This window comes from Apium graveolens, chromosome 3, assembly GCF_009905375.1.
Source record: "Apium graveolens cultivar Ventura chromosome 3, ASM990537v1, whole genome shotgun sequence".
Lineage (NCBI taxonomy): Eukaryota > Viridiplantae > Streptophyta > Magnoliopsida > Apiales > Apiaceae > Apium > Apium graveolens.
In genome coordinates this window covers 270,582,289-270,605,567 of record NC_133649.1, presented here as the reverse complement: position 1 = coordinate 270,605,567, position 23,279 = coordinate 270,582,289, and the positions used below count along the sequence as shown (strand labels likewise).

The window sequence follows — 23,279 nt, the reverse complement described above, 5'->3', positions numbered from 1 at the left end:
AAACGTGTGGCATTAGTAATGTAAACACCATTAATTCGTCAAAGGTATCAAGTTTAGACTTTACTACCATCTCTGTGTTTGACTTCACAGCAAGTTTTTGTTTTAGGCAATCTATCAAAACCAGTACTAGTAGTAGAAATCAAAAGGTTGGCTCATTCACAAGACTTTATTAACACAGCAGCAGTTATGATATTTCTTTTTGGGAAGTTCAATTCAACATACAAGAATTAATTAAATTGGGATCATTAATGAATATACTTTGAAACAAGTATGATTTTAATATTTTCACAGAAAAATTGATTGAGAACAGGTTTGCATTCAACTCTTATGATCAGGGGTAGGTTAACCACTTACAAAAATGTAGAGATATAATAGTCATTTATATCTGTTAGGTGTGCAAGTAAATGTACTAAATGCACATCGGCTTCAAGAAGCAATGTCGAAAAATGGACATGATCAAGTGAGCAGGTAGTAGATCAGTAGTAGATTATTAACTTCAACCCTTACATATTGAACTACCTAACTCTGGAGAAGATCTGAATGTGACGAATGCAATGAAGTGAATAAATAGCGGTAGCCTTGAGAGTAGGGATGGCAACCGGTCGGTAAGGTTTGGGTTATGGCATGCAAATGGAAATGAAAAAGCGAAGACATGTTCTTTATAACTAAACTAATACATACAGGAGTCTTGCCTGAATTGATCTCACTTCAGGATTCGCAACATCAGAATATAATGTCCACTGAGATAAACTTGACATAGTCGACAGTAACCATACGTGAACCAAAGTTTAAGGTACTGCATTTCAAATCAAAGCAGACATTACTGTGCTGTTTTAGATCAACAAGTTACAAACAAACCAAGACAATGATGTTACAACACCACAACTAAAATGTCCGCAACCTGCACATCCAATCACAACTTACAGTACTACTGTAAATGTTACTCCGTGATTACCTTTTACCGATTGCTTGCAGTTTTGCATTAATATACAATAGTAATTCGAACATCAACGATACATTAAAAGAAATTTGACGAAACTACCATTTGATATTTATTTTTTATTTTATTTATATAAAAGCAATACAATACATTTGCAATGCATTGATATATCATAAACTGTTAATTACAAAGATAATCCCTATTCTATACAAAAACCAAAATCAGCTGACTATAAGCTAAAAATGATAATTATAAATAATAAAAAAAGAAAAAATTTGTAAGAAAAGCTACTAGTGTTACTAGGATATACTAGAATCATAAGTTGAGATCAATCCTAGGTTTCTTAAGAGGCGTAGGTAATGGAACAATCATATTGCAACGAGGGCATCTAGGATTGCTCTTCGATAACAGGACATAAAGCAGGCAACTGGGGCAACCAGCAGCGAAAGAAGCAGATGACTTCTCCTCAGAGTCCATACTTTCAGTTCCGGTGCCTGAAGATGATAAATTGGAAGGTGACATCGATACGGACCTCTTCCTATTCATCTCTTTCTCTGCCCTTTCAAGTGCTGATTTCACTTTGTCCAAAGTGCATACACTCTGGTAATTGGACGTCGATTTTGAATGAGACGATTGCACGAGTTTGAGGTCCAGGCTAGTATCATCAAACAGGTTCAACGGTTTAGTTGTTGGCAGATAGTTCAAGTCTTGAAGCTTCGATACTGTTTGATTGGTCTGGTGCATATGATCAGAGGAAGCAGATGATGTATTTGGAGAATTACATCTCTGAAGATACACTTTTCCTGACTGCAACAAAATTCAAGGAGGAATTTTAATGTAAGATTCAAGTGCATATCATGAAATCAGAATTAATATCAAAAGATATTGTACTACACGAAATGAAACTTTCACTGTTTCATAAGTGTACTCTGCTTTCGAATTCATAGTACAAGAATCAAGATCAAAAACTAATAAAAACTGTAATTATATAAAACTAAAAAATAGCATCTCTCATCATACTGATACAAACAGAATCAGATTACTTCCATAACAGCTACTAATCAATCTTTTTTGAAATAGAATAAAAGACCTGACAAGACCAGCTTTATACATAACATATTATTGTAACTGTCCCTGAAAATCTCAAGGTAAATCATATTATCCGCTCATACATAATAACGTATACGTGCATGTAACATACAAACCCGATATTAAACCATAATCAGATAAATGAATCATTGTTCGCCTCATAAATTCAACGAAAAATCCACAAACATATAATTCTAAACTTTCCAACTACAAAAAACAAAAAAAAAATAAGTAAAAAAAGGAAAAGGAGGAGGTACCTTTAAATCAAGACGTTTTTCAAAGCCAGAGGGTACATGTAAATCAAGTTCAAGTTCTTTAGAATGAATGGCAGTGGAGTTCGAAGTAGCACCACCAAGTAAGTCACGAGTAATCAGAGCCGTTGATTTGGAGTCTTCGTTGTAGGCGTTCATTATCCGAACAAGATAAGTTACATCAGCAGCCATGTATGGTTGAAAAGCTGGGGAGAGAAAATGTGAGAGAGGTAGAGTTACAGAGGGTTTGTTAATGTTAAACAAACAGTATATATAGAGAAGGAAAATTAAATGAAAAATGAGAGAGAGAAAGAGGAGGAAGGAGAGGGAAGGGGATGAATATTGGTTGTATGTGGAGTAATTAGGAGGGGTGTGTTAATGAGAATATGTGAGAATTAAATGAGGAGTTGGGGGGAGAGAGAAAAGGATCGTCGTCAGTAATGGCGGCATTTAATGCAGACAAGGAAAATGAAAAATCAAGAGACGTTGATGTGCTGCATATTAGTAGTAGTTTTATTATATCATCATATATGTATGTATAGCCTATAGGATAGGATTATACAAGCAAGGAAGGAAGGAGGGGCAGGAGAATGCTAGTCGACAACTGTGGGTTTTTATTACAATTTACAAGCACAAGCCGCGGGCCACATAAACACAAATCTTCATTAATCTTTTCTTCTTTCTCTCTCTTTTAACTTTTTCTCTCCCAGACTTTTCTCATTTATTCATTTTATGCACTTCACCAATTTGTGTACTGGGTGCGGTTTTAAAATTGTAATTTACGGTTTTTTAATATTTTAATTCGTAATTAAATTATTGATATATAAAATTCAACCAAATTTATTGTGATCGGCTTTGCGGTTCAAAAATTATAAAATTTTATATAAAAAAATTAATAAGCATAAAAATTTAATAAATTTAAATGACAAATTAATTCAATAATGCAGTAACATATTACAAAAGAAAAACTAATACTAAAATATAGAAATCGATGCAAAAATTTTTGACTTTATTTATATTGGTTTAAGTTTAAGTTTCAATACTTCAGTAATTTTATTTATATGTATATTTTAAATCTTTTTTAAAAATATACTAAATTATATAATATGCAGTTGCGATTGGATTTTTGCGGTTTTTAAAATAATGAATTCGCAACAAAATCGCAAAGTAACGATTTTCTAAAATTACATCCACAGCGACCCGCGTCTTGTGATTATCCGTAATATGTAGATCGGTTGCGGGTGGTTTTTGTGGTTGAGCGGATTGAATGTTCAGTAACCACAAATACTACATATCCTATTAAAAATATTATTGAATGATATATGATTTTATTTCGCTCCTAAAATTCATATTAATATACGAGAGATCCAGTTTTTAAGGGATCCATTTCTTTCTTTTTTTACAATAACAAGGGGTTCATTTTATTAATGAGAAAATAACCAATAATACCACGACACTCGGGTATCATTTTGGAAAATCTAACATATCTCATAATATCTATAATTTTTCCTTTTAAAATATTAATTATTCTTCTCTTTAATTTATTTATTTCATTTATTCTACGTGATTTAGAAAAAAAGTGTTTATATAAAAATATGTTTAAAAATAAATATCTATTTGATATTTTATTTTAATTTGCACATATATTTGGCTATAATATAAAAAATAATGTATTTAGTGAAATTTGATACCAAATATGTGGTTTCTCTTAAAATTGTGTTTATTTAAAAGAAATTCAATTTTTTTTAAAAAAATATTAGAAAACAAAAAATTCTTTACATTACAAATGTTTAAAACGGTTTTTATAATTTCTTTACATAAATTACATTACAAAAAGATGGAAAGATTGTATGATAATGAACTTTTTAAAAATTTAAAAGAACAATTGGATAATACTTAGCTGGGTACCTAGAGTCAAGGAATAAAAACGTAGGATATTGTGGATCTCTATTTTCAGATTGTCATTATCCATTTATAAATTATCTGTTTGTTTTTATTGTTCATTCTATATTTAATTTATTTTGTAGTCATCTCCAACGAACGGCAGTTGGCAAATTGCTTGCCTTTCTATGCTCTTTGCATTTATTCTCTTTTGTTTTTTACTCTAAAACTTGTGATGATTCGTTCACGTTGTTCTCTAAATAAATAAACGGTTAGTACGAGTTTTTTGACTTTAAAATAAAATGGCTGAATAATAAGAACGACTAATATATTATCCACACGATGATAATACGGGTAACGTGGGATATAAAGTGGTCACGTAACAAATTTTTAAAAATACTATAAAGAAAAATAAAATGCATTTAATGAAAGTTACATGAATCTGCCGGGTGGATCGCCACCTAAACCTCTCTTTTTTTCCTCATAATTCCTCCATTAATGGTTCATCATCATCAATAGGAGTATTTAGTATTTACTATTATGACTGATTAAATATGAGAAGTCATTAAGACGTAATAAATTGTTTTAAAAGTCGAAATGCATAATCTTCCGTTTTTTATTCAGCATTCAATGATTTTAATTTTTGAAGCATATACAGGACTCCTCCCCGAAATATATTAGTAGTGTGCGTGCAAAGTGTTCCCCGAAATCTATTTTCAAGCCCACTTATAAGAAGATCACCGAATTAATAAATTAGTGTTTAAAAATATTAATTTTATTTCTTTTATTTCGAAATTTCAGAAATTGAATTTTTTTTAGGATTTTTCTAAAATTTGAAATATTAATTTTTTATCGAAAAATTGAAATATTAATTTTAAATATATATATTCGGATAAATTATCGAAAGACAATTCTTGAAAAGAATTTTCCAAAAAACTTTTCCGTGACAAAATTTTTGAGAAAAGTTTTCCCACAAATTTTTTGTTTTAGAAATTTCTCCTAATAAACAATTTTATCCTGAAAAAAATTTCACGAAAAATTTTTGGAAAATATTTCTCAGGAAAAAAATTCTCAATAAAAAATAATATCAAGAAAATAAGTTCCCGGGAAAAAAAAATTCTCAAGAAATAATTTATCGAAAAAAAATCGCAAGAAAAAGTTCTCAGGAAAATTTCCCGAGAAAGTATCTTGGGATAAAATTTTTCAAAAAAAATTTTCTCAGGAAAAATTTTCCGGAAAAAAGGTTCTCTGTAAAATATTCTCGGGGAAAAATTTTCGAGAAAAAAATCTGGAAATATTTTTATTATTTAAACTCCACTTTTAAATTTGGGACATTTTTATTACATATTTGCCCATATTTTTTAATAGTTAATTAATAAATTTATCTTTATCATGGGTAGTTATGTCATTTACATGACAACTAGAATTTAAATATTAATTTTTAAAATTTATTTATAAATTTTCTAAAATAAAATATTTTTTGAATCACGCAGATAAAAGTATTGGCATGTTGTTTCAAAACACTTTTCTACCCCGTGTCACACAAATATATAACACAAGTCTGTTTTAAAAATTTACAGAAATAAAAAAAATATTAATTTAATAATAATAAGTTTTCACTTATACACATCAAAAATATATTATTTTATAAAAATATAAATTGTTCTTAGATTTATACTCATATTCATTAGGTATTATACAATTTTCAAAAAAGTATAATACCTGAAAATTGACAACATATTTGTTTTACAAGTTGAAATTAAATAAGTATTATCAGAAAAAAAGATCCCTCCATGTTATCACACGGTATGAGTATATTTTTATAATTTTCGAGAGAGATAAGATGTCAAAGGATGAAGTAGATGTGTTAAGGATGAAGTAGATGTGTTTGTAACCATCTTTATATAAAAATCATTAAGCATCATGATTACGTAAATATGCAAAAAAATAATAATATTTATACTCTTTATATCACGGTGAACGCTTTGATGCACTCTTTCTATTATGGTGAACGGTTTGATCCATTTCATAGCAAGTCTTTACTCTTTACTCTTTATTAGTGTACTCTATTATTCAATTTAAATCGAAATTACTAATGGGTACCAAACTAAAGCACTTATTTCATGATACACATTTCATTGTCAAAGTTACTTGTCGAACAACAACGTCCTATTTTCAAATGATTCGACTTCAAGTGCTTTTGATTTTTCTCTTGCTAGAAAGAATATTGATCATACTCCATTTATTTTCAAATTATTTATTACCTTCATTTTTTTACAAAGTACTTGAGACACTACGTAAGAAAAGTTTTGAAGTTATTTTATAAAAAATATATATGTGTGTTTAAAGCGGACAAGTGTCAGGAGGAAAACAATGACATCTCATATTTACACTCCAAAAATTAGGAAAACTGTCTCGGTAATCTCCGATTTAATGTCAAAATATTGAGCAACATATGTGCTCATGTGCGAACATTTTAAAGTGAAAAAATTGCGAAAATAATAATTTTGAAAAAGTGGACTAAACAACTAGAGAAATTTTACAAAATATATTAAAAAAACAAATTAAAAATTCGGGAGTTGCGTAAGTAAAAGGTTAGAGTTGGTCTGAGTGAATCAGGTACTCACGGGCCTTTTACCACGCAACACAAGTTTTATCAATACACATGTTCTCATCTAAATATAGGGCAGGATACAACAATGTATACATACATAAGCAAGACACATGAAGTTTTGAATAAAACAGTTTCATTAATGAAATGTGAAAGCATGGACCATCCTCATTTAATGCATGCTTTGGAATTATTTTATTTAAATTTATTGTCTTGATAGGTACCTATAACTTTGGATTTTATTTTGAAAAATTAAATTTTGTACGAAGCTTCCCTTCTCTTTTTCACGCTTACGCATAGAAAATGAAGACAACAAAAGCTCTGAATTTGTTACTTCCTCAATTTCAAAAATTCTAGAATTTTACTCTTTTACGCACCGAAAAGTATATGTATTATATACTCACCACATTTCATACTATGAGTCTTATTTTCACTGATATATAGTTAAATTGACCAAATTTTGATCGATAATTATGATAATTTTATATATTATTTTTAAAAAATAAAAAATACATTTAAAAGAGAATTAGATATGTTTTATAATGATACTACTTTTAAAAATTATCTAATTATATTTTATACATAATTTACGGTCAAAATTTAAATAATTTGAGTGTTGACTAGTGAAAACATGACTCATAATATAAGATGGAGGGAGTATTATAAGTGAGTATATTTATATAGTTATATGTCATATCGTATTTAAATTTTATATTATTTTTCACGCATGTTTTGGAACCATTACAGAAGTTTAGATTTCAAATTTATTTTATTAAAATAAATATAGATAGGATATCTCTCTCTCTATATATATAACTTTCTTCAAAACAGAACACTCTTATATAGAATAGAATCGTTGAAAACCTTGATTTTATTAAAGAATTACATCAAATTGTTATTAATGTAAAATAATAATTATATTTAAATATAATAAAATGTTTAACAACTGAAATTTGAAAAAAAAATAAAATTTGATTAAACTGTGGAATAATTTTGGATAATTGTGATTTTACTGTAATTCTATTAGAGAATCATTTTAAACTATTTCATTAAATTTTAATAAATTTAAAAAAATTGTGCAACTTTGTTTTTCATTTATAAATTAAAATTTGTAATTATATATGATAAAAAATAAAATAAATTATATATTTATATTTTTTCAATAATGGTTCTCTACGGACCTCTATCTAAGAAAGTCTTGAATGGATTGTCAAAAAAAATATATATATATATATAGTTGGGTTCCATAGAGAACACCTTAATTGGAGAAAATCTTAGAATACTTCATTTTTTGTCTATTTTTTTATCTTTTATTCAAAATGCATGTGTTATGTTAATGAAAACAAATTATATATATATATATATAAATATGAGGAAGTTTTTACATAACATATACGTATTTTATGCACAAATTACAGAACATACTATACTTTTATATTTAGTATTCTATAATAATTATGACATTGTTTATTAAAATTTTAAAAGTATTATCTACAACTAAAATGTGTTTATGAGAATTTTTGATGCAATTGAAGAAAAATAGTAAAAAAAAATATTTGTAGAACACATAAATATAATTATCGAACATACTAGTTTTCCGGGGAACTAGTTCTCATTTGAGTCTAGCCCTATATATATATATATATATATATATATATATATATATATATATATATATTCAGGAAAAAAATTGAAAATTAATTTATGAAATTACAGTTTTATTTAATTTATTTAAAGAGAATTTGTTAAAACTACTATTTTTTTCTATGGTTTTTTTTGAGATTTTACTATTTTCTGAAAATATTTTCAAAAATAAGATGCAACCAAAATCAACCATATATGCAAAATAGCTGCATATAGCTTTTTTGTTGGATTTTTGAGGTTTATGAAATTACAGAAATTCGTTGAGATTGTAATTAGTTGCATTGCGATATTGTTAGGTAATGAATACAACACATAGAGGGGGTGAATGTGTTTTAGATGATTTTAAGCTTTTGAAATTGTTATGGATATGGTGAACAAAACAATCTAATTTGGAGAGATAAAGTGTATTAACAGAAATGCTGAAACATGCACATAAACACACTATCTTCAAAACTCACTTAATTTTATATTAAAATCAAGTATGTCTTGCTACAAATTTCTGGGTTCTTTGTTGATAAAGAACTCAGGTTTTTTCTTGAGAGAGTTACAAGAATTTTAGATCTATTTGTTACTAGTTAAAACAAAGCATCCCGTGTTTATTTTATAGAACAGTAAACACAGGTTTTACACAGCATGCAATAGCATGTGTTAAACCCTACTTTACGTTAACTAAATTTTCTATTTCTGGCCTAGTGTATCTTTGTGAATCGTGCATGTCTGTGACTTTACTTTGTCAGTTAATCTTGTACTCTTCAAGTTACTTTTTGTAGACTTTTCGAATCAGTGATTGATTTGTTTGTTGATTAACAATCTTGGATCTTGAATTGCTCTGCATTTTGTACTTGAGTTTTACATCTAGATCTCCAGTTTGTTATATAGAGAACTCAACATCTTGATAAGTATAATGACTTATTGAGATCTCTTATTTCTCTATAGTTGTTTTGACTTATCGAAATCTATGAGTTCTCTATAAGAGAATTTGGCTTGTCGAGATCTCTGAATTTCTGCATCTAGAAAAGACTTGTCGATATCTGTGAATTCTCTATTGGAGAAATGACTTGTCGATATCTCAGAGATCTTTATATACATTTTGACTTGTCGAGATCTCTGAGATCTCTAATGATAACTTGACTTGTCGATATCTCTCCAATCTTCATTTGGCTTGTCGATATCTCTGGGACTTCTCTATAAGCTAATTTTTGACTTGTCGATAAGTCATTCTGGAGTTCTCGAATGACTTCTCTATATGACTTGATCTGTGACTTGTAGATTTCTTGACTTAGAATGTTTTTCTCAAAACAGATTTATTCAACTCCAAACTTCTTCACACTTTCTCTGAGGCATGATCTTCTTCCAGAATTTATTCTTAGGCTTGATACTATTTACAGAAAAAAGACTCCAGTCTAATCTATTTACACTTTTACAGACTCAAGTAATACAATACAAAATACAAACTTAGATTATCATACAACTTACTTAGGGCTGTCAATTTGACTTAGTCTTGTTATAGTACATGCATGTCATGTACAATAATCTCGCCCAATTTGTGAGAAGATTGCTTATCACTGTTGGGTCCCAATATGTTTCTAGAAGGGGGGTTGAATACAAACTATACTGTTTAATCGAATTTAGTGCGGAATAAAAATTGAAACAAAATTCAAGTTAAATAAGAATATTATTAAACTTGAAAGGTATTACAACAATGGTATCGATTACAAGGGATTAATCTCAAATTAATTATCACAAATCTAAAATAAATTCGACATGAACTTTTTCTATTTTTGCAATAAAAAGAATCAAATGCTAACCGCAATTTGAGATTAAGATCTAGGGATTTTGATTCGCTAGATAGTTACCAAGAACAAGAGATTGATTTCTAGTTGTTTGAATTTAACTTTAAAACTAGAAATTGATGATCTTGAAGTTTGCAGTTGAAGATGGAATGTTTTATGCGGCTGCTTTTCTTTTCTGTTCTTGAGTGTATTTTTGGATGATGATTGACTTCTGCTACTTCTGTTCTTTTATAATTCATTCAACAGGCCTACTTGAACTGGAAAAACAATCTGTTAATTGGCATGACAATCGACAAGACAATTGAATGAACTAGCAAGACTATCGGCAAGACAATTGATTGAACTGGGAAGACTATCGACAAGACAATTGATTGAACTAGCATGACCCAAGAACTGTCAGAAATAAGATATATTATTCCTCTTTTCTTCTCATTTGCTAGCACAATTATACCTCTTTTCTTCGGTACACATTGCACGGGGCTCACCCAAAAACTGTCAGAAATAGGATATATGATTCCTGCATCTAGCCACTTCAGAATTTCTTTCTTCATGACTTCTTTCATGATAGGATTAAGTCGTCGCTGTTGCTCAACAGTCGGCTTACTACCTTCCTCAAGCAGAATTTTATGCATGCAGTACGAAGGGCTGATCCCTTTGATATCTGCTATAGTCCATCCGATAGCCGATTTGAATTCTCTCAAGATCCTCAAGAGCTTGTCCTCCTCACTTCCTGAAAGGTCAGATGCAATAATAACAGGTAAAGTAGATGCATCACCTAAAAAGGCATAGCTCAAGTGTTCAGGAAATGGTTTAAGCTCCAAAGTAGGTGCTTCCTCAATAGATGGTTTGATTCTTGAGATCAGAAGTACCAAGAGATTCAAATGGCATGTCTAGCTTTCGCCTCTAAGGAGAAGCATTTAGATATTGTAGTTCCTCATTGCCATCCTCATCATCACTGTCAAACTCCCCCACTAAGGCTTTCTCTAATGCATCAGACATTAGCATATGATCAAGTTCTGAAGTTACCGCAGAATCAATCAAATCCACTTTTAAGCACTTCTCGTCTTCTGTAGGGAATTTCATTGTCTTGAATATATTGAATGTCACATCCTGATCCTGCACCCTCATAGTAAGTTCACCTTTCTGCACATCTATCAAGGTACGGCCTGTAGCTAAGAAAGGTCTTCCCAAGATTATGGGGATCTTCTTATCTTCCTCGAAATCCAAAATGACAAAGTTTGCTGGGAAGAAGAGCTTATCCACCTTTACTAACACGCCCTCCACTATGCCCCATGGATATGTAATAGAATGATCAGCCAATTGTAGAGACATGTAGGTGGGCTTTGGATCAGGCAAATTCAACATTTTGAAGATAGACAACAGCATCAGATTGATGCTTGCTCCCAAATCGCACAGGCATTTGTCAAAAGACAACTTGCCAATGGTGCAAGGAATGGTGAAGCTACCTGGATCTTTAAGCTTTGGAGGTAATTTTTGTTGCAGCACAACACTGCACTCTTCCGTTAGAGCAACGGTCTCAAGGTCATCCAGTTTCACCTTCCTTGAAAGAATACTCTTCATGAATTTCGCATAACTAGGCATTTGCTCCAGAGCCTCAGTGAAAGGTATGTTGATGTGAAGTTTCTTAAACACCTCCAGAAACTTACCGAACTGCTTATCCAGCTTTTGTTGTTGTAATCTCTTAGGGAAAGGTGGTGGAGGATAGAGCTGTTTCTCCCCTGTATTACCCTCAGGCAGAGTGTGTTCAACAGTAGTCTTCATTGGTTCCGCCGCTTTCTCCTTTTGCTTCTCTTCTTCATCAATAACTTCAGCTTCTCCGTCTTTTGCTTTTTCAGCATCAGCAACCTTCCCAGACCTTAAGGTAATAGCCTTGACTTGCTCTTTAGCTTCCTTCTTGCCAGGCACTTCAGTATCACTGGGCAGTGTGCCAGGTTGACGATTGAGCACTGCATTGGCTATTTGACCGATTTGATTTTCCAAGGTCTTGATAGAAACATCATGACTTTTGCACAACAGCTTTAGTTCCTTGAAATTAGCACTAGAAGGTGGAGCAGCACCTCCTTGTTGAAGATATGATTGCCTTTGAGCATAATGTTGTGGTTGCTGGAATCCAGGTGGATTAAACTGTTTACTTACGCCTTGATGATATAGTTGCTGAATAGCATTCTGATTATTGCTCAAGCTGAAATTGGGATGATTTATGTTGTTAGGATGATAAGTAGCCGGCACAGGCTGCTGCAGTCGCTGATAATTGTTCACATACTGAACAGATTCATTAACAAGAGAACACTAATCCGTAGCAAGAGAACCTGCACAAAGCTCACATACCATAGCTATTTGATTGACTCCGTAGGTGGCTAAAGAATCGACCTTCAAAGACAACGCTGGGAGCTGCGCTGCAATAGCTGTAGCTGCATCAACTTCCAGAATACTGCTACCTTCCCAGGCATCATCCTTTGAGTTGGGTTTTGATGCTCATTTGCAGCCATAGTTTCAATAAGATTATAAGCCTCAGTATAGCTTTTGGCCCACAAGGCGCCTCCAGCTGCTACATCGAGCATGAGCCGAGATTGGGCCCCCAAACCATTATAGAAACCAGTGATCACCATCCAGTCAGGCATACCATGATGTGGATACTTTCTCAACATCTCCTTGTAGCGCTCCCAAGCTTCACACATAGATTCTGTTGGTTGTTGCACAAACTGAGTAAGAGCACTCCTCATAGCTGCAGTCTTCGCCATTGGATAGAACTTCACCAGAAACTTTTGCGCAAGATCTTGCCAAGAAGTGATGGACCCAGCTGGTTCAGAATGTAACCAGTCCTTAGATTTATCCCTCAGAGAGAATGGGAAAAGCCTCATCTTGATAGCCTCATCAGTCACACCATTATATTTGAAAGTACTACAGATCTCAACAAAATTCCTGATGTGCATATTGGGGTCTTCAGTTGCAGCACCTCCGAAAGAAACAGAATTCTGCACCATCTGAATAGTGCCCGGCTTGATTTCAAAAGTGTTGGCCTGAATAGTCCGGATGAAGGATACTTGATTGAATGTCATCAATTTTAGGCCGAGAAAAGTCCATAAGAATTGGATCTGCCTGAACTATACGATCACCCATGATTACTGGTTCTTTCTGTTCACTCTCTTTATCCGAATCTTCAAAATCTATCTTCTCCAGAATATCAAGAACTGAGTCTGTCTCCTCAGCCATATCTAAAGTCCTCTTCCGAGTACGAGAACGTGTTTTCATAAACCCTCGCTAAAGTACCTGAAATACAACCGGAAACAATAAGTAACATGTCTTAATCAATGAGTCCTAATGACCACTGATGGTAAATACATAAACTAAACAAATACGTCGAGTCCCCGGCAGCGGCGCCAAAAACTTGTTAGGCGGAAAGACACGCGCTAATAATTCACGCAAGTATACGCGTTCACAAGTAATATAGAATAATTTCTAGTTCGTTCCCTTAGAGACTCAGACTAATTATGTTCAATTAACACTTACTCACCAATGTATGATTACTTCTCAATGTCAAGACAATAACACGTAGAATTGATTAACTAATTATTAACTATAATTAACTACGAGAATTAAACACTTAATTGACACTTGAATTAACAATATTAAACACACATGAGATCATAACTTCATTACTACTTCCTTCAATAGTTATTGTTATTACCCTTAACATGTAACGGTGATGATATTAATCGAACAATACAAAACTGATAAAAGCCAACTTTCGTTGTACTAATACCATTTTACCAAACATCCACAATTAAGATAGAAGTTAAATAGGCATCAATTATGTTGAGACCCTATATGTCTACAGAATTTGACAACATAACGATTTAAGCACAAGTTATTCCTTATGATTACACAGGGCAAGTAAAACGGTTAGAGTTACCCACTAATCATGCATACACATACACAAACCTATGCTAGCATGGCAAGTTCTAAACCTCAAGATCCACTGTCGCTTCACAAGAGATTAACACCCTATCTTATATGTTCGCGACGCACATAAGACGAATAAGCACAACCAATACTAGATATTATACAATCATCACACACTAAGGTATTAAACAACTAACTAAAGAATTCCATAGTAAATCCGTTACGACCCCATGATCACGATTAGCCCATGATAGAAACTCATTGTCACCATGGGTTCATATGAAAACATGATAATAACACACAAAATAACTAATAAAACTACTTATTAAAACCAGAGTAAGTCAAAAGAGTAATAAGGTTCAAAGTAAAGAAAACTAGCATCCATTGATACAACGAATAAAAGAATCACAAGAAAACTATGCTTCCTCTTCTTCGTTGCGATGTGCTAAAACAGTCTTCTTCCTTCTCTCCTTGCTCCTCGATTGATACCACGATTCTCCACACGTGAAACGTCTCTGAAAACTACTTATATAGAAGCCCCACAAGTCCCAGCTATCTCAGAAGTCAGAAGTCCAACAGAATCAGGAGTCTAAAAATCAGTATCTTATTTTACGACCCTGAGCGGCCGCCCAACAATCCTGAGCGGGCGCCCAGCTTCCTGAGCGGCCGCCCATCCAGGCTGAGCGGGCGCCCAGCACCTCACTGGAAAATTTATTATTTTGCTCCGGTTTTCTGCTGCGTTCTGGCTCCTAGCTTCCCACTTGCAATGCCAAGCACTCCCTTAGGCTTATTCCTTGATGAAATCTCTCTACAAATGCAAGTAATATCCTGAAATGCACAAACACTAGAAAAACGCATCAAATATACAAAATACTTGATTTCAAGACATCAATTCAAGCCATTATAAGACGTTCTAAGTGGTATAAAATGCCACTTATCATTGAACCACCTCATGCAAAGCTATGAAAGACTGTCTGAGATTTTTGACATCTTTTTCTACAGAAGTCAGATCAAATCTTGCCATTTGGTCAGCAAAATGTTGAAATTTTGAAGTGATCTTGACTCTAGAAGGAATAATCTCATCCATCTTCTCTCTTACCAACTTTATGATCTTGTCTTATGACCCATCAATTTTAATTCTAGAGCTTTACCAAATAGGTTAAAAGATTTAAGTTGAGCTTTGTGAACCTCATTAACTGTATCATAGACTTCCTCGAGAGTTAAAGCTTTTGCATTGCTTCCAAGTATGGTCAAATAGTCTTCCCTGAATTTGCCCAAAACAGCATCCATCTCAAGACTGTAGTCTTTGTTCAGCCAAGCGTCATAGTTGCCATCATGTTCAGCTTTATTGACAATTTTAGCTTGTTATTCGTGGACCCCTGTATGATATGTGAGAATTATGGCCTGATAATCATGGTTGGACATATCTGAAATTAGCAGCTGTTGAGAGATTTGAGCAAGTCTAGATAGCTGTTCAACTTAAAGATCATCTATAGTAGTTGGTGGAGCTTCAGCTACCTGTAACCATTGGGATATGAGGTGTGGTTGTTGTGGATGAGAAGTAGAGGTTTGGTCTATTGGGTTGGAACCACCTGTGACTGAAGTCACAGTCTGACTCACAGATTGCTCTGTGGTTTTGACAGTTTGTTGTTCCTCACTAGTGGTGGGAACCTCTATTTGAATTGGAGGGGAGTTAGCTAGGTTATTGTCATGTACTCTAGACTCAAACCCTTGCTCATTTTACAGTGAGCTTGCACTTGAATGTGCTAAACTTGCCTCCCCTATAGCAGGATCATTGGCAATTGAACTCCTAGCTTCAATTTTGTGAGCAATCTCAGCTAGAGTTGTAAGGAGAGTTATTTCCACAAGAGGGGCTCTAATTAAATTGGAGAGGATTTAGATAGCCCCCCTCAGAAGTACCACCCTCAAACCTAACAACCTATGAAGGTTGATTTGCACATGAAGGTGCATTTGTAGTCCATCACAGGGTCTTCAGTAAAAACTGATGAAACCCCTGTGTTTGTGTTGGTGTCATCAAGGTCTACCCCATCATGTAGCCTCTCACCAACTAAATATGGATCCTGGGTGGTGAGCACAGTTTGTGGAACCATTTCACTTGAGGTTGTCAACACTTGAGAATTGGATCCAAGTGTTTGAGCAGAGGATGAAGAAATTTTAGAAATTAGACTTTGAATCTCAGATTGGAGTGTTGGCACCTCCCCTTGAGTAGAAGAGGGAGCATCAAGTGATGTGCTCTCCTTATGTGTGCTATCCTTATATCTCCTTTCATACATTTGAATTTGTTCAAGTGTTTGTGTAGACTCTGTACAGGGTGCACTAGGGAGAGTGCTCTTTTTAATAGAGATCACCCTGTTGAGAGGATGCCCATAGAATATATTTTTGTCCCTGTTTTACAACTACATTCTTTTCAGAGGATGTAGAGATAACTTGAGTGGCCAGCTTAGTTTGTTTAGCCCTCTTTGCCTTTTTGACCAAGGGTGACTCAGTTTCTGTTTGTTCCTCACCACTCTCATTTATGATTGTCAGGTTTGCCTGCTTTCTCTTCTTTTTACTCACTTCACCCTTTTAAAAGAATGAAGTGGTTGGTTTTTTAGCTTCTAATGATACAGGAAGGAAGGGTCTCAGCATTGGTAGGTCCATGCGGGTGTTCCTGTGTTTGTACTTCCACAGGTGCAGGAACCATTACTGCACTAGTTTCAACATTTGACCTCATGTCAAGCATGAGGTAAGGGTAAGTCTTAAATCTCTCCAACATATATGGAGTGAGTTTGAGACTTACAGTTACCTTTTTCTTTGTAGTAAGTGAGCCAAATATAATTTTGGACACTTGCCTTACATTTGCCTATTTTTTTCCTATCTATACCATTAAGTAAATGAATGTCTGAAACTTTATGAATTAAAGCAGATGTGATAAACCTAGGAAAGAAGATTTCCGTACCTCTTGCTGCTAGGGGCATTGTGAGCCTGGTGGTAAGTTCTTCCAGGATCAATAGACCAACATTCAAGTGTCTGTTATGGGCTATGGAGAACATTAGCTTCTGTTCCACACTTCATATATTGTTATATCCTGTCTTTCTGCAGGTGAAGGCCCTCACAATAGAATCAAACAAGAAGGACCATTCATTTCTTAGGTTTGTTCTGTTCAGACTTGCTAGGTTAATTCTTCCACCATAGTTGTTGAAGTTCATGAACTCAGCTAGCTCATCCTGTGTTCGTGTAACACCCCCAGATCCGGGGTCGGGGATCCGGGTCGTCACGGTCTTTCTTTCCACAATATCACTTAACTTAATTAATAATAAATAACCTCATGCTGTGACCCCACACTAACACACATCACAACACGTTATAGTCTCAGAGATGAAATTGAAATAAGTACAAGTCCTTGAATCCACAATTTAAAAGTTATTACAACCCAAAATTATTACTTGATAAGTTTACAGTTAATTGCCATTATCTGCCACAAGTTATAATTATACATAATTGATTCCCAAAAGTAGAATGCCTGATCTACAAATAGATCTACCTCTGCAGCTATAGCAGCTACGATATCAACGGGAAGACGCGGGACGCTTCCCACGCGCTTGCGCTGTGTCTGCTTGAGCCTGGTCATCTTTCCTAACTGTTGTTGTGTGATGAAGAAATGAAGCAAGAGTGAGCATTACAGCTCACAAGATAATATATAGTGTAAACAATAATGCAAGTATCTAAATGGATAACTTACTAGAATCCTTTATCAAGTGTAAGGTAATTACTTACTGGATATAAGCTTAAAGGAATATGAAGTTACCAATTACTTCACTATACTTATACCATTTTAGAAAACTACTTGAACTACCACTGTTCAAAGTATAATAGGTTTCAAAAGTTCATCCCATAGATGAGACCGCAAGTTAAGACTTGAATAGATTAAATCTTTGAAATATTATTGAATGAAATGAAGTTATGACGTACTTCATTAAATCCCGATATATATATCCACATATATATCTCTTATACATTTCCTGGAAACCTCTATTATGTAAAGTATGAACAGAGTTTGTAATATCCAATGAATTTTGGAAAGAAAAGAATTTTGGCATAAACCCGATATCTTGTTGATCAGGCAAAGATACCAATAAGTAACCTTTTCTACTAGTAGATGGATGAATCCCCCACCGGTCATCACCCTGGCCTCATTAGGACCTTGTGCTAGACCACCACCCGGCCTCATACGCGTTGATGGACTGCCACCCAGCCACTTACACTTTAATCTACCGTACCCCAGCCTGTCGCTTATGCCAACTCAATTAGACGGGCTTACTTCCCGAACGTTGGGTAAGTAATCAATTCATTTGTCAAAACAACAACCTCGTTGTGAATATAAAATACACCACAGAGCCGGATCCCTCAGGTTTTGAGCGAGTATTTAAATCACCTTCGAAAGGAGGATCTTAAATATAAAAATGAGTTTTGGGATTCGCCCTAACTTTTAAAAATCATTTTGAAGACTCGAAAACATTTTTAAGAATGTTTGGAGTAATGTTGATTTAATAAAATAAATCAGTCCCAATATATTTAGAAAATATTTGAATATTATTATTTAAATAATATTCCCCATAAAGAATAATCTTTATAAAAATAATTGAAGTGGAAGTTTTAAAACTCATACTTGAAATGAATATTAATAACCAAAGATATACTTATACGAAAGTATGATCTTTATTTGAATAATCGAAAATAAGTTTGATTATCGAAACATTATTCTTTAATAAAATAAAGAATATTATTTAGTAAATAAGCGGAGTCATAAGTCCTCGAATGAATATTCAAAATAATATTCATTAAATAGAATAAACAGAGTCGTAAGTCCTCGAATGAATATTCAAAATAATATTCATTAAATAAAATAAACGGAGTCATAAGTCCTCGAATGAATATTCAAAGTAATATTCATTAAATAAAATAAAGTTATCGAATAAACCTTATTCGATTAATAGTTTTGAAAACTATATATATATATATATAAATAGATATAATATACTCGGGAACATCGACTCCCAATTTTAGAAAATATCCACCTTTGGGTCCCCTATACTAAGGGTATACGCAACTACTGCTTATCTCTAGCATAGGTATTATGCAACTATAAGCATTGGAATCAACAGATAGATATCAAGATTACGAAATAGACATGCATATATCCCATATCAGCATGCTCCAATATATCGCAAGATTTGCTAATTAACCATCATGCATCTAACACAAGATAATGCATATACATATATACATCACAACAACAGTATAACGGGTAGAAAACTTGCCTGAGCGACTGGGGGTGGTAAAAGTCCTGGGATGAGTCTGGTAACCTATAAACATCATATAAGTTGGAATTAAACAAAAGTCGCTTAAGAATCTATACTTTAACCAATTAGACCCTAACGTTCGCTTTTGCGCTTAATGATTCACTTAAGTCGCTCGAGTACCCTCGGCTCCTCCATTTTTAATAAAATAACCATTAAGAGTTTTAAGGCGATTCTTTCGCGAGTACCCTATCAACTGTCTAAACCACTTTACATAATTGTTTCACAATCAAATTAGTCATTTAAGGGCCTTAACCAATGTTTCAAAGTAAGGCGAGGGGTAATGGTTCGTTCGCGAAACGCCGTTACTTAAAACGGTCGTTTCTCCTAAACCGTACATCGGATTCAAGCGAACCACATATCAAAACGAAGTTCGTAACATGAACTATCTAATCATGGCAATGGTTAAAACCTAACAGTGAGTTCACGGGTCCTGATGTTAAGAACAAAAACAGTCTAAGGTAAATCGGGCATTACGACGGCTATGTTTACGCGATTACCAAAATTTAAACTACTCTAATCAACCATAAATCAACCAAAAATCAACCACAAATCAACCATACAACCAAACTTCATCCAAATCCTATTAAATCAGTCCATTACTTCATGTTTTATCCATCTTATTCAATCACAACAAGAGCTACTATCTATACTTAAGGTTCATTAACCAATAACCAAGATTTACAACTCAAACTCATTACAAATCCAACCAAACTCTAAATATACATGAATCATGCTCTCATGAACTATAACAACAAAACCAAACCTAATACGCAAAGTAAAGTTAGGGTTTGGAGGGGTTATACCTTCCTTGGAGTGATTAGAGTAGCTAGGAAGCCTTAAGAAGCCTTGAGATAGCTTAGGAATGCTTGGATCTTAAAGGAAATCAAAGAAAAATAAAGTTAGTAATCTTGAAAACACTATTCATCATCTTCTTCCTTGATTTATTGGAAGAGATTCATGAAGAAATAGAAGCTTAAACTCCTAGGATATGCTTATCTAATCATAAGGGACCTTGGGTAATTACCTTGCAATTTAACAAAGCTAGAATCTTGATTTTTGGAAATTTTCTCCTTGAAAACATGAAAAAGCCGAGAGCTAGGTGTTCTTGGGAGAGTGTTTTCTTTGTTGAATGTTTTTGTGGTGGAAAATGAAGTGAATGGGATATTCGGATGATTTGTTGTTTAATTAAAGTGAGTGGAGTATGACTAAGCATGACATCATCTCGGTGACTTCATCATTTGCCACTTGTCATCACTTGGTGGTGGAAGCATCTTCTTATGCTAATCCTTGCTTAATTGCTTGATTATCATCCATAATCCTTGCACTAATCTCTCTTGCATTACTTGTCGTTTAATTGTTTTACGACTCGTTTATCGTTCGTTCTTGCTAATCGTTTGAGGGATCATATCCGGGATCTTATTACTTGGGTTCCCTTAACCTTTCTCAATATATTATATTCCTTTTATGATCCTCTCTTATAATCCTTGAATTTAAATCCTTTTAGTCATGTTACCTTATACTCAATTCTTTCGGTATCTGGTGGATTTTCGGGAAAAATCAAAGTGTTCGAATTTGGATTCTAACGATCTTTACATACACTTATATACCATATAGAGTACTAATAAGATCTCAGAATAACCATAAAAGAACCCCTACAAAGTGTGGCATGAAAAGTTTTCTTATTCAGCATAGTCAGCAAAATCACTTTTCATTATAGTTACAAAAAGTCCAAAATTTTGGGGTTATTACAGTCTCCCCTCTTTAAAAGGATTCCGTCCCGGAATCAGATAGAAAACCAATGGGGGTACTTTTCTAGCATTACGCTTTCTAGTTCCCAAGTTGATTCTTCCACATTATGATTCTGCCATAGCACTTTGACTAGCTTGATCACTTTGTTCCGAAGCACCTGCTCCTTCTTATCCATAATCTTTACTGGTTTCTCCACGTAAGTCAGATCTGGTTGCATATCCACCTGCTCGTACTCCACTATGTGTCTGGCATCCCGATGATACTTCCTTAGTATTGACACATGGAACACATTATGAACTTGTTTTAGGTTCGGAGGTAAGGCTAGCTCGTAAGCTAACTTCCCAATTCCGTCATAATATCTCAAAAGGTCGAATTGTATCTTGGGCTTAGTTTCCCTTTCTTTCCGAACCTCATTAATCCCTTCCAAGGGGATACTTTTAGCAGTACTAAGTCCCCTACTTCATACTCCTTGTCCTTTCGGGCTAGGTCTGCATATTTCTTCTGTCTGTCTTGGGCTGCTACCAGCCGTCCTCTGATGAGATCCACTATGTCTTTGGTCCTTTGGAATACTTCGGGTCCAAGCATCTTCCGCTCTCCTACTTCATCCCAGTATAAGGGAGATTGACACCTTCTTCCGTACAGGGCCTCATAAGGCGACATTCCGATGCTAGCATGAAATCTATTGTTATAAGAAAACTCGATCAACGGCAAGTGATCATCCCAACTTCCTTTAAAGTCTATTGCACAGACTCTCAATATATCCTCTAGTGTCTGGATGGTCCTTTCACTCTACCCAGCCGTTTGGGGATGGTAAGCAGTACTCATATTTAACTTGGTCCCCGCACATTCTTGAAAGCTCCTCCAAAATCTGGAGTTGAACCTGGGGTCTCGATCTGAGACAATGGACGCTGGGACTCCATGTCGCGTCACTATTTCCTTAAGGTAAATGTCCACCAGTCTATCGACCCTGTATCTCTCATTGATAGGAATGAAATGAGCTGACTTTGTCAGTCGGTCTATAATTACCCATATGGCATCATGATTGGCTTTCGTCCTTGGTAAGCCGACAACAAAATCCATGGCTATCTGTTCCCATTTCCATTGGGGAATCTCCAGGGGTCGTAAAAGTCCACTGGGGCTCTGGTGCTCTGCCTTTACTCTTTGGCAAGTCAAATATTTGCTTACCCATTCTGCTATGTCCCTCTTCATAGTTGGGCCACCAGTAATATTCCTTCAAATCCCTATACATCTTGGTGCTTCCCGGGTGAATGGAATACCTTAAACTATGGCTTTCATCCAAAATCTCATCTTTAAGCTCTTGAACATTCAGAACTCAAATCCGGTAGGAATACCTCATTATCCCCTTATCATCTCTCTCAGTATGGATCTCTTCTCCAGTCATTGACTCTCTGCCTTCATTCATTACTTTCTCTTGGCACAATCTAATCTTTTCCAATAACTCTGGCTGCATCGAGATCTCAAACATCTTTTCAGTTCCGGCTCCGGTTACCTTTACTTCTATTTCCATTCTCTCAAAATCCCTTATTAATTCTTCTGAAGTCATTATCATTTTGAGCTTTTCCTTCCTGCTAAGGGCGTCAGCCACCACATTATATTTCCCTGGATGATAAAGAATCTCACAATCATAGTCCTTGATTAGTTCTAACCATCTCCTATGGCGCATGTTGAGCTCTTTCTGCGTAAATATGTACTTGAGGCTCTTATGGATTGTGAAAATCTCGCACTTCTCTCCATAAAAGTAGTGCCTCCAAATCTTTAAGGCACAAACTATTGCCGCGAGCTCAAGGTCATGAGTAGGATATCTAATCTCGCATTCCTTCAGTTGTCTCGACTGCATACGCAATCACCTTACCATGCTGCATAAGCACACACCCTAATCCTTTGTGCGACGCGTCACTATATATCATAAAATCTCCTTTTCCTTCTGGCAATGCCAACACCGGGGTCGTTACCAACCTTTTCTTTAATTCTTGAAAACTGTTCTCGCATTTTTCCGTCCATTCAAACTTCTCT

General features: G+C 34.2%; 1 protein-coding gene and 1 non-coding gene across 2 annotated transcripts; one reads left to right on the top strand and one right to left on the bottom strand.

Moving 5' to 3' along the window:
* Positions 1-1,038: 1,038 nt before the first annotated feature.
* Positions 1,039-2,804, bottom strand: LOC141713319 (uncharacterized). Its single transcript, XM_074516679.1, has 2 exons — positions 2,287-2,804; positions 1,039-1,747 (listed from the first exon to the last, which is right to left on the bottom strand). Exons 1-2 carry the CDS (start codon positions 2,470-2,472, stop codon positions 1,256-1,258), a joined length of 678 nt encoding a protein of 225 aa, XP_074372780.1. The 5' UTR covers positions 2,473-2,804; the 3' UTR covers positions 1,039-1,255.
* Positions 2,805-12,849: 10,045 nt separating this feature from the next.
* Positions 12,850-12,956, top strand: LOC141716070 (small nucleolar RNA R71). Its single transcript, XR_012572801.1, has one exon. It is a non-coding gene; the product is annotated as a small nucleolar RNA R71 (small nucleolar RNA).
* The last annotated feature ends 10,323 nt before the right edge of the window (positions 12,957-23,279 follow it).

Coding starts and splice junctions, on each gene's coding strand:
- LOC141713319 (XM_074516679.1), bottom strand. CDS start 2,472: ATGGCTGCTGATGTAACTTATCTTGTTCGGATAATGAACGCCTACAAC. Junction 1,748..2,286: donor AAAAACGTCTTGATTTAAAG/GTACCTCCTCCT, acceptor ATTTTGTTGCAG/TCAGGAAAAGTGTATCTTCA.